Source organism: Phoenix dactylifera, unplaced genomic scaffold (genome assembly GCF_009389715.1).
Source record: "Phoenix dactylifera cultivar Barhee BC4 unplaced genomic scaffold, palm_55x_up_171113_PBpolish2nd_filt_p 000026F, whole genome shotgun sequence".
Lineage (NCBI taxonomy): Eukaryota > Viridiplantae > Streptophyta > Magnoliopsida > Arecales > Arecaceae > Phoenix > Phoenix dactylifera.
In genome coordinates, this window is record NW_024067667.1 from 38679 (window position 1) to 56244 (window position 17566).

The 17566-nt window shown below is 34.9% G+C and overlaps 1 protein-coding gene across 2 annotated transcripts; it reads right to left on the bottom strand.

Moving 5' to 3' along the window:
* Positions 1 to 591: 591 nt before the first annotated feature.
* LOC103713831 (WPP domain-associated protein-like) lies at positions 592 to 11441 on the bottom strand. Of its 2 annotated transcripts, none has more exons than XM_008800868.4 (6): positions 11209 to 11441; positions 8081 to 10410; positions 5052 to 5178; positions 4707 to 4808; positions 1349 to 1430; positions 592 to 1179 (listed from the first exon to the last, which is right to left on the bottom strand). In XM_008800868.4, exons 2-5 carry the CDS (start codon positions 10402 to 10404, stop codon positions 1371 to 1373), a joined length of 2613 nt encoding a protein of 870 aa, XP_008799090.2. In that variant the 5' UTR covers positions 10405 to 10410; positions 11209 to 11441; the 3' UTR covers positions 592 to 1179; positions 1349 to 1370. The 2 variants fall into 2 exon arrangements, with proteins under 2 accessions (XP_008799090.2, XP_008799091.2); XM_008800869.4 differs by having other exon boundaries at positions 1349 to 1427; positions 11209 to 11440.
* Between the last annotated feature and the right edge of the window lie 6125 nt (positions 11442 to 17566).

The following is a 17566-nucleotide window of genomic DNA, read 5'->3' on the forward strand; positions in this document are numbered from 1 at the left end:
CATCCTTAAACCCATCCAGACTAGCAGATACCTGCAAGACTAGCCTTGCTGTCAAACAATGATATCCTGATATGAATAGTGCTTGTGGAATTCTGTGACAACCTTTTGTAGCTTGTGGGTTTACATTAATGGTGACCCTTGGAGTTGCTATCATCCCACAGAAGTATAAACTGGGTGTGTGATAAGTGAGGTCCGCTGATGGCCTCGATGTGGAAGCATATATCACTTTATATATCAGACACTTGATACTAACAATAGGAAAGGCTTTACAATCACTGCCTGAAATCGTAGTATACCATACCGAACCGAACAATATAGAACATACCATACCGTCCATTTGATATATAGTATAGAAAGTGTACGACATTCAATATGCCGAATTGGCCTCCGTATCAGGTGTATGGACACAATAACAAAGAAACATTGACACAATAACAAAGAAGCACCAATATGGAGCCTGGTACCGAGACTGCATACTTTACCTCGAACTACTTTCCCAGTATTTGTTGTTCTCATCTTTCACCAAATCTTGCTGCTTTATGTGCTAACATTACTTCCGCCATCTGGGAACAAATGCTAAGAGATACAAAATTTCTCATATCATGTTGTGGAAACACTAAATACTTGCAAGTTCATTATTATCAAATCATTTGATGTATAATTACAGTATGTATTCAGTGGTCTAGCAACTGAAATTTCTAACTTCTCATCACAATATGGAAGCAAAATCGGAGCTTCCAAAAGGCAATTGGCCTAAGTGGAAGTTCATTAACTCCCTTGTTGGCAACCCATCAGATGTGTTAACAACCATTTTTACACACCTTCTCATGGATAAGGAGACTATATAACAAGTGAATACACCTTGACATCTATAATGTAGCCTGACCATGTTTTAATCAGCAACACTTTTGGTCTCTCATCATTAGTTGCAAAAAGAGGAGTCCACATTGATGTTGAGGTCTAGAGGGCTTGGACATGAACATCAGGGTCAGCAAACATATGTAACCTGATTAGCAGACAAAATAGCTGCACTGCTTGCTTTGGTGGTGGAAAAAACTGAGGTTCTTGGTTGCTTCAACAAAATCTTCCGCCTTGGCAATGTTGACTTCTTTCTGAAGTTGTCTGCACGCACTGGTTCATTAAATGTTCAAGTGGATTTGTTATCACAATCCTGTTAACCTGAAGCGCAAAAGCATAGGCAGATCATAACGCTTAGTAATATTCGCGTGCAACAAGTGAGATGGGTGCAGAAGTTTCAAAATTTCCGATAGACTGGTAACAGTAATTTAGAGCATGTAAAGGAAGGTAATTTGAAGGCATATTATAGAAGAATCACGTATTCAGTCACCTAAATAAGTAACTCATGATGCTTATTTAGTACTCTCTCTTTTCATTTCTCTTCTAATCAGTTTTAGAATCTCCATAACCTGCTAGAGAAAAAAGAACCTCGTTAATCCAAAAGACTGGCATTAGCTTGGTAAGGCAATTCCAAACACACGCTTCAGCCCTGATTTATATTAGAGAAAAAAAGCATAAACTGTGTAAGGGACCCTTGCCTGATCTTTTTCTTTTTTGGATAAATATCAGCAACTGAATTAAAAGAAAGAAAAAATATACAACAACAGACAGTAGACTGTTTTAACTGTAAAAAGTAAAGATATGAATATGCACTGAAAGCAACTTAGAGGAACTGGAATTGAATACAATAAGTAGAAAATGGTTGTTCTTAGCCATGATGTACTATTGTACTGTCAAAATGGCATGCATGCATACTGTACTATTACATATATAAGATGTATTACTGCACATGTATGCTTCTATCAAAAACAAACTATTATGTACACAGGAATTTTAAAAAGATGCATAATGAATGATAAGGTAGATTGCAATCACTTATAAGAATCACAAGTGATCTACCGATTCAAATAACCAGTGTATATCACCATAAGCAGTTGATAGGGAAATTTTGCATGACAGCATTTTCATCCATAATGACATGTTTTAGGATCTCAGCTTCAGTAGCTCCGTTTCTAAATTCACTTGACATTGCAAGAAAGAACTACCCTTAACCATGATATGGTCATACAATTCCTAAATATCCAACTTAAGCTTAAGAGCTTCAATGTATTGTATTGTTCTAATGCTTTTTTAATATATTCAAATCTATGAAGCATGGACATGGATACAGGATATAGGTGCGACACGATATGGACATGGTGATAGACCCTTGAAAATAGGACACTATAGCTAGCATATGTCAACAAAATATATGTGCCTACATACACATACATGCACACATATACATAGTTATGTATGCAAAAAAGCACCCATAAAGCATAGTATGCTACTGCAATTACATTCTCCATACTTTTTATCATAGCATCAACTTTATCAAGTTTAAAATTTAGTCATCATTCAAATCAATAAATCTAAATTCATGCTAAATGTTTTAATATTAACATCACAGATTAAAATCGACCATTCACCATTAAAACGTGAACATTAAAAAAAAAGACAAGAAAACACCCTCCCGATCATTTTTGGAAATATCAAGGAAGTATCCTAGGGTATTCAGAAGTATCTGGAGTTTTTTTTTAAAAAAATGAAAAATATGATACTTTAACAAGTATGGAACATGTATCCAACAAGTGTCAAAAGAGTGTTAGTATTTGATACATATCCAATGTAGACATTGGATGTGCTATGCTCCTAGATTTCAAATCCATCATGAGTTCTTATATGGTTCCAATCAAGGTACATCATCTCGGTACCGGGCCCTGTACCAGTGCCACGCCATCGTTGTATCGGTATGGTACTGTATGGGGCTGGTTCGGCGTACCGACATTCTTTTACCGTGTATCGGTACTAAATCAGTATAATACGGTACCTCCCGTACCGTCTGGTTCAATATGGTATAGTGTACCATGGTTTCAATACTTAGAAAAATTATTCCTACTATTTTAGACATCTACTAGATGTTCTCACTGATTGATTTCTTGCTCCCTATAAAACATATTCCTACTCTAACATTCCACAATAGAATGTGGACCCATTCAGAAACTTTTAATATCAACACATTAAAATGCAAAGCGTCATTCTAGGGAGGTGAATATCTTCTCACTAAATTGAGATGGCCATTAAGCATTTTCTTGGTAAAGAGGCCTATGATTTGTAAAATGGCTGTCTCTGGGATTGTCTTAAGACTTTAGCCTCTAGACTCAAATATTTTTTTTATTTCTAAGCATGACATCTGTTGGTGGATGTTCTTCCATTTGCATCAGTGGCACCATCTAGCCAAGGTCTCATATTACCACATTATATACCTTATTCACTAATCTATTGCCAGATTTACTTAAATCACCGACTCGTATCATTACAAGCTTCCCTAGCAAGCCTTGTCAGCGAACTCTCCAATGAAGCTGATGTCACAATTTTGTTTGTTCACTTAGGTACCTGCATCACTACTCAAGGCTCCCTCTGGGGCCAACAAGCACTGCTGACGTGGGTAAGACCGTCTTCACTATTGACTGCTGCCTTCTAGGCTACTAATAATGCTTTGTCTACCTCCCAGCACCATCTAGGCTTGCTTATGGACTGTCCTGCCACCAGCGATGTAGTTTCGCAATTTTAGCTCCTTGGTTATTTCAATAGTTTCTAGTGCTTGTAACATCTCATATGTAGTATATTGCAACTCTAAAAATTGAATCCACTCTTCCTTGAGCTTAGCATGTTGGACACTTCTTATCTAATCTTTTTCATAATTTTGTTGCTAAAAAAACCTGTCATATCTGCTCCCTTCCCTATCTTTCAGCTATATTATAACAAATGGTTGGTTTTTGTAACTAATACTTGATGTATTTTCCATACTTAGAGGGGAACATGTGCTATAGAAAGTTCTATTAGCCCAAGATACTACACAAATCCAACTTCAATGTGCTATTAATGTGTATCATTTCATTCTTTTTTAGGGTGCATAGGATTAACACATCCTTTAGGTTGACATATTATTTGGTGGGCGTGAATCCCTTGTAATTGCAATAACTTCAACTTAATGCCCTATAAGCACTTCAGCATTTGGTCTTCAAGTGAATAAGATGCTAATATTGAAATATAATGGACGTAACTATGATAATAGAGGGAAGGAGAAAATGACTAGGGGCTTATCACAAGTGAATAACATGTTAGCAATAAGGTTGGCTCCAACCAAAGGACCCTTTCTCCACTACTTTATGAACTAATGAAAATCAAATTCTGGTAGCTTGCCACCATATTTGCTCAAAAGAAAAAAAAGAGAATAACAGAGCTATGAAAATAGAAGCAAAGGAAAAATAGATAAATATAGCCACAAAATAGTAAGATTTTCTAAACCATTATAAACTAAAGGTGCAGACACATAACGCACATTATGGAAAAGAACATGAAGAATAAGAAAGTGAGCAAACCATTCTCCCTGCTCCACAATATCTAACTAATCATCATTCTATAAGAACAACCAACAACATAAAAAACCAATAGTGTTGTGTAAATGATATAGAAAAACTTTTATTTAGTGCCATTAAGCCAATGCATTTTCTGTCTACCGCCTAGACAATCACAAGAAACACACAATCTTCCACTTTCTTTTAACAACCAAATATTCTCTTATTGAAGAAGCATAAGTAGTAAAAGATGCCAAAGGAAAACAAGAAAAAGGACAATCCTCTTACTCCAGGATAGTGTTGTAATACTGGAGAATAATGTTCTAGAGCTATGTATATCTTCTCAAGAAGATGCAAAAGGGCATCAACGTCATCTCCTAATAGATCAACCTGAGATACAAGGAAAATATCACGAAACAGTAAGTTAAAAAAGCAAAAATTTTAAAGAGAGGTTCTTATAATGTTAATTATTAGGACAAGATGCATCGGAATTTGAAACCAAATCAAATGTTACTCTATATACACAGGTATTTACCCGAAAGAATAACCACTTCCAGCATTTTCACCAAAATTATCCAAGTAATAAAAAAATGTCTAGCAATGTGTAAAAGAGGCACTCTCTTGAATACAAACCTCGGTTTCAGCCTTTTGAAGATCAGAGCATCTTCTTTCAAAGCCCTGTTTGTACCACAAGGCTTTTCTTTTGACAAAGTTAGCCTGTTGCACCAGTTGACCACACTGATGGCTCAGTATTTTTAACCTATTAATCAAACAAAATCCATCAATTTCAGCTCATGGAATATGTACCAGCATAAGTGTCAATTTAAAACAACTTAAAATATGAGTAGCCGTTAGCAGTTAGAAGTGCACGACTGCACTGATGTGTATAGATCACACAAGAATATCCTATTTCCTACAAGGTCTACCAAGACTTAGAAATCAAACCAACCTTTCCTAATGAGGATTAAGAAAAAGAGTGAAGATTTAGTTAGTAAATCCTTTGCTTTTTATTGATATGAGACAGCAGGGTACAAGATAAAGTTTGGATGCTAAAAACTTTGTGATAACTTATCATACATATTAACTAAATTTGCAGTTCAGCCATATAATTTCCTTTGTAAGAACTTTCTTAAGAACAGAACTGTGTTTTAAGTTTTCCCCGGTCGCCATCAGCTCTACTAGAGCTTATTGATTACTTCTACCAGTATCCAAAAATTCATAGTGAAGTTGTGCAAGGAATTTATATAGCCATACTTGGGGAAATCAATCGATTTTAATGCTTATATCAGAGCAAAACATAGTCTTATATCATTTTAAGTTTTTAACTGTTCATTTTTGCACCTAGTTGATGCATAGGTTTGAGACTATCAAAACAAATGATTTTTGGTTTCTAGGCATTTTTGGTGACACCAGCATTGGGGATCAATGATTTGGATGCCCCATTGTTGATTTTGAAATTGAGAAGAGTAGATATGAAAAGCTAACACAACATTGTTGAAAAAAAATAGAATATTTCCATTTTCTGGATCATGTTTATTCAATTCATGATTTTTTTTATCACTGAATTGTTACTTTTTTTTTTTTTACAGTTTCAGCATGTCATGGTCCAACACCCCCCCCCCCCCCCCCCCCCCCCCCCCCCCCCCGCGCGCACACACACACACAAAAAAAAAAAGGAATCTATATCAGCTAAGGCTGGCATGATGAAAGGTGATCCAAAATAAAACATTAAACCTCGTTGAATCATTTTGTTTGCTTTCCATGCTTATGCAAAAAAGGGAGAAAGAATGTAAGAAAACTAGGATAAATATCATATGGAAGAATTTAAACTTTTGTAGACAAAGACAGCCAACCTCGATAAGGATGGCAACCCTGAATTTAAAAAGTGAACCCCTATAGATGAGACGAGAATTCAGGTTTTGATTAGATAGGAAAACAATCATAGTAAATTCCCCGGTAAACTCAATATTTGGCAATGATACTGTTAAATAGAGAGGTAGAGCATCCTAAATATAACAATCAATTGTGAGTAGCTGCATCAACCAACAAGTCCACCAAAAAGTCCCAAAGAGTACTACATTGCAATCAAGTATATGCACATGTAAGAAGGGATGTAAAACAGATTGATATAAGCATTAAATATGCATTTTTATTCTGTATGAATTTTGTTGGTTTACAGCAGGAGCATGTGTAATGCAGTGCAAGTGACGAGGAGCAAGGGATAACTAAAACATCACCAACTTCTCAAAGAAACCATGAACAAAGGCAACACCGTCTTCTTAAAGAAGCCCAAGCAAGAAGAAGAATGACATCCTTTTATGCTTGCGGAAAAATGGACTGTTCCTGTGGCTTAACAAGGGAATACCGCAGCTATCTCTTCACAAGAGACAAAAGAAAATTTTTGTTAACAAGGACTAGTTTGGCTTATAGCTACGGGACTCTTTATCCTACTAAAATAAAGTCACTCCATGCAACTCCAACCTTACAGAACTTATATTCTAGTTTTGAAAGAAAAAAAAAAAGAAACTAAGCTAAAAATGGCAACCTACTTTCCTATAGGGTTGCAAATGAGCTCAAGCTTAGCTCAGAATTTGCTCACTTGATTAAGAAACGAGCCAGGTTAGAGCTGGGGTTAGCTCGCTCAAGCTCAGCTCGAGTTAGCTCGAATACTAATATATAAATGATTCATATGCAAAATATATTATTTTAATAATTATTATGTGACATAAATAATAATATAATTATTTTATAATTATTTATTATAAATGAACATTGATTATGTAGAAGAAAACGTCTTACAACTATAGTATTCAAATATAATTGAGATTATTGCTACAAATTATATAAATAAAAGTCTCAAATAATCTTATATTCTCATTAGATCTCTTAAACAAGTTGTCTGTGAATAGCTCAAACTTGGCTCGAACATAAAATGAACCGAGCTAGAGCTAGCCCAACTTGGCTCATGTTTGGCCTGTTTATGCTGCCACTTTTCTACTTATATAGGGCAATAACTCTACTCTCTATGGATTTCATTATGACTTGGACTACATCAATGACCCAACTATGTCAACATAAGATAACTTTAAAATTAAAAAAAAAAGAAAAAAAAAGTCAAGAAGACCCACCCCTGAGCTATCAGTATAGTTTAGAAAATACCATCAACTTTGCATTTTTCTGGTTTATTGAGGACTGTCTGCAACAGTCTGTATCTGATCATAACATAAGAGGATGCAGTGGAAAAAGTAATCAGCAATCCATGCCAGCAAAGAAGGGGACAAGCATTTTTTTAAGAGATGAATAATAGAATGAAAGTCATGGGATTGCTTGCTTATGACAGAAGTTAATATTCATAATTTTTCTAATCTTAACTAAATGTTGACGCATACACTTGCCCATCAAAGTACACAAAGTATAGTGCATCATTGTTTTTAAGAAAGTAATCTAACCAGCTTTGTCAACAATAACATACTGGTTTTCTAATTTCTAAGAAGCTAGCCAATAACTGCATGATTCATTAATCCATGTCCAAGGAAAATTCAGGCTGTAGTATAGGCAAGGAAAGGGCTTACATTCAGGTCTAGAATTAGCCAGCTAAACTAGCCATATTTCAAGTAAAAGTTAGTAAGAAAATGCATGTGCGAAATGATGAAAAGAAGCACCTTGATTCATTAGTTTCAAGACTGCTTGCCATCCTACGTTCGCAGTCCAAAATGGCTTTTGATAACTCTCTCATAGAAACAACCATGGACTCCATCCCCTTTTTATGCCGTTCTTCCTTTGAGATGGTTGATGCTAGCATCTCTTGTTTCTCTTCAACAATGCCTTGAAGGATGTGTTTCTGTTTCTCTGCTTCCTCCAAAGCATCAGAAACAAGCTTTAGTTTCTGATTCAGTTCAGCTACTTCAACTTCATATTGATGAATTTGTTGCAAAGTCTCATCCAATCTACCCTTAACAGAATCACACTCCTTGTTGCTCTCCTGAATATATAGATCTTGCTTACTGACTTGATCTCTCAGCATATTAACCAAATGTTCCTTCTGTTGCATTAATTTGGATTCAGTCTCTAATGCAAATTTCTCTTTTGCTTTCATCAAAGTTGATAGGGATGCAATTTCATGCTTCAACTTATTGTTTGCTTCAATTTCTAAACACAACACCTTCTCCTTTTCTACAAGCGCTCCTGCAATGGAGTTCTTTTCCTTGTCACATTTTACTATAATATGATTCGCCCTAGCAATGACATCTTCTATAGATTTTCTGTAAATAGTGGAGTAGGTGTCATCTAAACACTCCATATCTAAACACTCCATGTCATCTATAAGTTCACCAACCCACTCTCTTAAGATGATCTTTTGTATTTCATCTCTAATGGAAGCTTCTAACTTTATGTCTTCAATATCCAATTTCAGCTTCTTAATCTGCTCTGAGAACTTTTCCTCTATGGACGAACAATGTAAAGTTTGATTTGTTTCATTTGAAACCTCTGAACAAGCAACCTCTTTTCTTTTTTGTTCTAAGAAACTTTGCAGCCGCTGATTTTCAAAAAACAGGGTATACATCCTCTCCTTCAGGCCAAGAAACATGTCTTGGTCATTGTGAATAATAGGCAAGTTTTCATTCTCCAAGATAATCTCATTCAATTTTGAAATGAACTCGACAACTTTTTTCCTTAACAGTTCAAATTCTTTATCTTTCCTAAAATGTGAAGGATTAGAACCTTTTTCCTTGAGGAATTCCCGCTTGAGGCTGAACAATTCTTCTGTCTTCTCTTGCAAAGCTAAATCATGCTGTCTCTTCATATTGGTCATTTCAGTTTTATAGTAGGTCATCAGTTCATCTTTCGTCATGCACTTCAATTGTGGGGAGTCAGTTAGGGTGGGTTTTACAGAATCCCCACACTTCTCTGAGACATTACCACTCTCCTCACAATGAGATGTGTGTGCTATATGATGATTACCCAAAACCTTCCGAGGTAGGTGGTCCTTCCTTTTAAGAGTACTCCACTCTTCCAAACCTTCAAGGCCATAATAAGAAATTAATGGCCCAAAGTCTGAGCTAAACAAGGGCATAGCAATAGCATCAAGTTCTTGATGAATAGTGGAAAATTCATCAACCATCTTTTGCAAATTCTTGTTTAATGTGTTCACAAGACTCCTTTTCTCAGATAACCTTGTTTCAAACTCGTCCTGAAGTTCCCTGTCAAAACCTTGAATGATAATATCCCTGACCTCCCTTTGAATCTCTTGTTCCCATTTTTTTCCATGCTCACTTAACATTGGCTTCAATGAGAAGCAAGTGCTATCAGCCGGTTCACATAATGCTGCTAGTAATACTTCCAAAGCATCAGCATATCCATCTACAACGTGCAACTTCTCCATAGTCTTCCCCTGGATGCTGTACAACTCAATATCCTTGGAACACCAATTTATTTTATTGAAAGATATCATGTTCCTCACATCCCTGAGTTCCTCCTTAAGCCTTTGAAGATGCTCTTCTGCTGCAAATTTTAAACTCCCAAAATTTTTGGTATAATAATCGCAGTCTACCTCTTCATTTAAAGACTGCTGATGCAGCTCTGTTTTCCTCCTCTGGGGCTTACGTATAGGTATTGATGCTTCTGGCATCATCGTGGATGAATCTAGCCTGTTCCCTTCAGCTAAAGCAGATTCATAATGCTGCAATCTTTCATACAGAACTGCTATTTCTGTTTGCTTTGAAGCAATTTTCTCAGAAGCCTCCTCTGTTACAGCATTTACTATCCCTTTGATCACAGAATCACTCACCATTCTTGAGACAGTCAGACGTGAATTGATATCATTCATATAAGAATCCAAATCATCAAGGAGAAATTTCTCATAAACTGCTGAATCATTGCCAACAGTATCACTCCCATTATGGTTACAGCTTAATATCGCAGAGTCATCCATTGAAAGTAAAGATCCTGCATTCAAGACCTCTGAGTTCTCCATTGATACCTGCATAATTTACTGAAGAAGTACAAAACACCCCATAAATGACAATATAAATATGAAAACGATCTTAGCTCCTCCAGGCCATTAAGACCCAAATACATAAGAGAATCCAAAAGATTCAGTTTGGGAGCAAAGGAAGTGGAAGGCGTTTCAGGTTATGTTTTAAGTTGTAAAAACATAAAGTTAACTAGTTAAGTCCAAGTTTCCATAAGAAAGTGTCACATTAAAACCTAGGAGATCTTCAGTATCCATTTCAAAATGAAGTTTAATACAAAATGCCAGAAATATTTAGAAATCCCAAATGCACTATCCTATACACATATGTCATAGCAAAACTTGAATAATATGGAAAACTAACACAAATGATTAACATTCCATTTAGACATATAAGTAAACTGAAGCATTACATTGAAAAAAAAAACTGAATTTCAAATACCACAATAATTGCATCGACCAAAATGAAAACAAGTATATTTTGAACAAGATACAGATATTTCAACTTTGTGCTCAACTTAAAAACCTAACAAACCACTAGCAATTTCAAATAATCGAAAAAAGAAACTGGTGCCAGAAGTTGAATAGATATCAATAATCCAAACCTCAAAATCAGAGCATACAACAAAGGGCAAAAAAATCAATCAGAAAATCCCCTAATCCCCTAATGAAAACCGCAAAAAAGGCACCCGAATCAAATCAAACTCACGTAAAGCATATCTACGAGGAAGGTAGACTGAAAAAATAACGTAAAAGGAATCCCCCCCACCACCCCCCGGCCGAAAAAAAAAAAAAGCAAAAGAAAGGGCAATGACTCACGGATTCGATTTGCTATTTGGGCGAGGGGGCGGACGGGGGAGGACACTCCTGAGCTTTTCCCGCCACCGCCGGTGGATCGGTCGCGTTTATTCCCGCGAAGTCTCTTCTCCCTTTCTCGGCTACAATGGAGGAGAAGATAAAAAGGAGCCGCCTTTCCTCGCTTCCGCGACGGTGGTTTTGGAGATCATAAAGTGGAAACAGGGGAATAGAGAGGAAAAAAGCTAAAACGGAATCTCGAGTCAGGCGGGCGGTGCAGTGAGAGCGCGAGCAGTGAACTTGGACAGCGACGCCTCCCAAAAGGTGACAGCTTTGAAATCGCTGCATTAGCGGGTAAGGTCAACAAGGTACAAATGCTCGCCGGATCCCGTTGGGTCAGGTCTAGTGCAATACTGATTTAGTTTTGGATTTTGGATTTTCAATAAAATTAAAATTAATTTATTTTTAATTTGATGTGGATGAACACGAAGCTTAGCCGAGTTAGCTTGATAAATTTTCCAATCAACTTGATAGGAGATTTAGTTTTTGTGAAACTTAGATTTTGAATCAATCTTGATCAACTAACTTCTTGAGTTGCTCAAAATTTTGTTCGAATCTTTTCTTTTTTTGACTCGAGACCTTGTTACCCTCTATCTACTCCTTTTATTCATTCAACGGGCATTCTATATAACGCACTTCATTAGAAATCCAAAAGGTTGGTAGAATTACTTTCCTTTCTATCAAGAGATTCCATCACGGCTCTTGTCCGAATATTTTCAGTTTTGCTTTAGATCTTATCTTTCTTCTTGCTTTCCTCACCACTTCTTTTTTTATCTTGCTCCAAAGCCTTTCCGAAAGTCTTAAACGCTAGCTACAGTTGTTTTAATTTCTTTTTTATTTATATAGATTTTTACTTAAAAAAATTAAGTTGATATTTTTTTTATTATATTTGATGTAAAAAATATGATCATATAAATGGAATATGAAAGGTCGGAACTTTCCTTTCTCATTCACATCAAATATCTACCCTTCTTAATTTTTCCACCCACCTCCTGACCTACACGACCCCACCATTTCCAATTCTATCATCAGTTGAGAGGATTTTGTTGGCCATCCCCTCCCAGCATGTCAAAATAGTCACTTACATCTTTTAATTTTTATTTTAATCATTATATTAATATACTGATTTTATGTTAATAATAAATTATAGATTTAGCATTTCATGAATCCATGTATGTATCTCTATTTATATTCACAAAAATCAATATTCAATAATAAATATTTTTATATATAATAATAAATTGTAGATGTAGGGCTTTTGTACAGCCATTTATATAAATATTCCTTATTTATATTCTAAAAAAATCAGTATCCAATAATATGTATAAATTATATTAGAGAACTAAATTTATTTTCTTTTATTCTATTATTTGTAATTGACGATAGGTTTAGTAATAAAATTATCTTTTTTTGATTGATATACTAGCTTTGTAAACAAATACACCCCCTTCCATTCACAAATGCAACAAAAGAGATGGAATTCACTGCTTTCAATTTAGAAGGGTTTTCTATCTATACATGCATGTAGGTGGCGAGCATAGCTATTCTAGATTTTGAGTCTCCAAGCTATCATGAATCAAATTAGATAAAATGATGATAATGCTCTATACTATTCGAACTCCAACTTTTCATATGTAACTTTAACCATGGAGTTAAATTATTTGAAGAATGATAGAGAGTTGGGGCCATCAAGTGATTGCTATAATTTTAGCATAATTTTTTTAATCATGATATACAATAATATCTTGATGGTGATGAATTTTAACCATCTAATAACATGATATGGAATATGGAATATGATTGATGAGGATTTTTTTTTTTTAATAATCTAGATTACTAATAAAAAACCACTCCTTATTGAAATTTTTTAGAATGTAATTCATGCACGGTTATGTAATATCTCCTCCACCATAACAACTACCAATTATTAGCAACCACACACTGCTAATCCCTTATTTACTTGCTTTGCTATCCTTCTTTTTCTATGTACTCTACAAAAAGGAGCCTGTGGACCAAAGGAGCATGATAGGAACTACCATCCAAACCCATTACAGTGATCTCTTTCCTTTTCCAGTGTGATATATCCCCAATTTTATGAGCCTTCTTTTTTAAAAAAATAATACCTTAGGGTATGTTTGGTTAGGAGAGTTAGATCCTAAAATGAGAGTAAAAATGAGTAACTCCCACTCGAGCAATTTGGTTGGAAGGAGTTTCATTCTCATTCCGATTCCAAAAGAAATAGAAACGTCCAAATCCCTCAAAACTCGATCTCTATTCTTTTCGTGTATTTAAATTTCATTCTGATTTCGAACCAAACACATCGGGAGATATGGCCATTCTAATTTTCTATTTCAATTTGTTTCGATTCCGATTAAATTTCCGTCACAAACCAAACATGTCATGAGGGGATAAAATGAAATGTGAAGAAATTTTAAGATGATAAGTGTCTTATCAACAATCACCAATGAGAATTTTGATTCTCAGCACCTTTTTATTGCTTTGAAACTAAACAAAGAATCTCCAACCACAGCTGTGTATGATCTGCAAAGCTGGGTGGGCTCTCCACCAGGCTGCGTTATGTGGAAATCTCAAGCAACCTTTTTGAGCTGGTGGATTCCAAGCTTCTCACGCTGAAAATATAAGGAGCTGAGTCATGCCATTAAACCTTTCCTTTCAACCAAGGCAAACCATCCTCGGCACCAATCTACATAAAGCAATCGTTCATGAGAGCCAAATAACTTAGAACTTCTATCTCACATCTAGCACCAGAATTCTTTCTCCATCATTGAGGTGTTATTTCTTCTTAGGGGACCAACCCACCCCTCCTCTGCCTACCTAGTTATGGAACCCAGGCTACTAGGCAACCTATTCAAGTTAGAAATAAAAGTGGATTAGATAATATCTGTCCGAATCCATTTTCGTATTTGAATCTATCTGGACATGGATAAATATTCGAGCATCCAACTAATATCTGCATCTGTATCCATATTCATTATAGAAAAATGGATATGGATATGAATAGACAACTATCCGATCCGTATCTGAATATCCGATTTTATTTGTAACCGTATTTAATTTTATATAAAACTCATTAGCTTTTAAAAAAAATATATAACCATATTAATAGGTTATATATTTGATTTACCATCCACTTAGTAAAATCTTTGATTTTACGATCATAAAGTTTAATTATCCAACTTATATCCATATGTATATCTATACTTTCAGTATCCGATTTATATCTGTATCCGTTTAGAACAAATATAAATATAAACTTTTGCATCCGATTAATATCTGCATTTGTATTTATATTCGTCAGATAAAACAAACATTGATATGGATATGCTGATATCTGGTCCGTATTCAATCAGCTTTTATCCCTAAGTCAAGCTCATAAAATTAAGACTTAAGTCGGAGGAAATAATATGGAGTTAGAATTAAACCTCGGCCCTCTCATCAATAAGCAAGAGACAATACCATCCGAGCAAATGCTTGGCACATAGTATAAAGATGTTCTATTGGATACTACGATCGGAATATAAATAGCAAGCTTAGTCAAATTTAACAGTAAATGCATTCAGCAGTTTGTTTAGCTCAAACTCCAGAACACAAGATCTCAATTTACCAAAAAGGATGAGCCCAACTTTGAGGGTCTGCGTATGTATGTAAGTGGAACATCTAATACTCTCTTATTCATTTTTGCTTATAAACGATCCATCTAAACAACATTTAAATGAAAATTACTAGTAATAATAATTTATGATAACTTTTAAGTCTGGAAATTATACGTTTTCTATGTCAACTCGCTGAAAATTAAGCAATTAAACAAATATCTGATTAGAGCTAAAGTTCCTGAAACTTTAGCTTTCTGAACCTAGGATTAAACAAATCTGATAGTTATGAACAAACCATGCAATATAATATGCGTACTTGCCATATAATAGTTAGGCATGTATATTATTTATTTGAATGGTAATGAGATCGCATTTATCAACTGTAAAGAGTATTAAGTGGGAGAATATTCTAAGATTTGAATTGTCCATTTATTGCAGCTAAGATTTTTCTTCGGTAGCATATTTATGGATCTCCCTTGTTTCTCCATATCTTTCTTGACTTGCACCATCTCATCCTCCTTTTATGCAACTCCTATCACATATAACCCCATCGCTTTCCCATTTCACTTCCTCTCCATAATTCCCCTTTGATAGCCATATCCTCTATGGTAAATTCTTCAATACATATCCTCCCTTCCCACAAATTCCCAAGTCTATACTTGCCGTCCTAATCTATCTTAAATATTTCAATATCACATCTCGCTTTCTAGGGTCGCTTCCTTTATGATCTATTTTCCTTTATGATATATTTTGCCGGTTTGGCATGATCGAATTGCAAGCTTGCAAGCCTTGATCTTTGTTCACTCAAAATTAGCTGATACCCGCCTACAAAAAAAATATAAATGCAGAAATCCAACTCATTCTCAGTTCATGATATGCCTCATAAAAATATATAAAAAAGATAGCAAGTATATGAGGCTCCTATTGTTATAGAGCCTGTGACCTCCGAGTCAGAATGGAGCAACCTTACCATTGCGTCTGTCTTCATCAAAAATATATATGGAATCAGAAACAAATTATGCTTGTAGATATAATCAATAAATGTCCTACTTGGCTAGAGAAAAATAATGGATGGACCCGATGAAACAAAGATCGAGCATTTGGATTTGGTTGGACCAATATGACATAATAAAAGTAGATCAAAACCTTATAATGTGGGCCGGTTGGGCCCTTTTGCAAATAGTATTGTGGGCTTATGGAGAAAGTTTACGTCCCCTAAAAGGACATAGTCCAGAAGTGAAGTGACACCTATTTCTATGGCCTTTAAATAGGACTATGATCAGTTAAAATGAGAAATAGTATTTAGATAAAATGGAAATTGACATGTATAATGCAACTTCAATCAAAAAAAAAAAAAAAACCTGGAAAATGCTTTCAAAGAATTCCATGGTCTTTGTATCTCTTGAGGTAGACATTGCCTCTCTAATCTTTTTTTGCTTTTTTTTTTAAGGTTATAGACCTCTCTGAACTTGATAGAATCCTTTTCTCGCCTGACGAGACACTGATCATTAGTGCAATCATTCTAGCCATTATCAACCTTGTTAAGTTACTAATTCTCAAAATTATCCAATTGTAGTCACCACTATGCGGTCCCAATACTCAATCATTCATACAAACCTCATATTAAAACCTCCCATTAATGGAGCACAATTGCTGCTACTTCCAACATATACGCCTTATTGTTGGTGGCAACAGAGTTCCAGTTCCCAATTAACATCCACTCATTAAGCTTATTTCAGCCATTTTAATAATAAGTAGCCCATTTCTTCATAGCATTAGATGGCATGGGCAAGCATGCCAATATATATATATATATATATATAAAGTACTTATAAAAAAAGTATTTTATAGGGATATATATATAAATAGCAATTTTATAAGGATATTCATATAAATATATATATTTAGGAAGATAGACATGCAAAAAATTATTAAGAATATAAACAGTTAATACAACGAAAGTCATGAGGTATCCAAAGAAGATAAAACTTAGCTGCAACATAAAGAATAGAGAAATACATGGAATAACATTTTTTTTAACTAAATATCTTACAGATTTTATCTGGAATATCACTTCCAAACTTTCTAGAAACATAAATTCATTTACAATGTTATAAAGGAGGACCCTCAAATGTATCTGTTCCTCCGTTTATTTGGATGCACATGGCCAGTCAAATATTTCACATATGTCATGTCTAAGAATTAACTGTATGCCAATGTTTATAAAATTGGTAAAATAAATGTGAAGTACCCTTAGAGTGACATGTAATAAAGTTGTAAAAAAAATGTACCTACGCTTCTTGATTGTACTAGCCAAGTGAAGGTTAGATAAATAAAAGAAGAGTATTTAAGTAATATCTTCTAATGGGAATTAGAAAGCAAGATGAACTCTTCCAAATAAGCCACAGTTGCATCAACATGATCTCTATAGCTGACTACTAAATTGTTAATGGTTGTTTGGGGTTTTGGAATTTTCTATTAATTGTTTTCAACTTGTTTACTTATAGAAGGAACCTTAAGGAATCGCAGTAGGAAATAAATTAGGGAAGGAAGGTAATTTTATTAGGATCGCATTTAAATGTAACAAGTGGGAGAGAAGAGAGCGACAGAGGATGTGTGTGGCGAAGTTAGGGAATGTTAGGTTGCAAGCACATAGATGAAAAGATAGAAATGGAAAAGAATAGTATTACTAAAGAGAAAAATAAAAA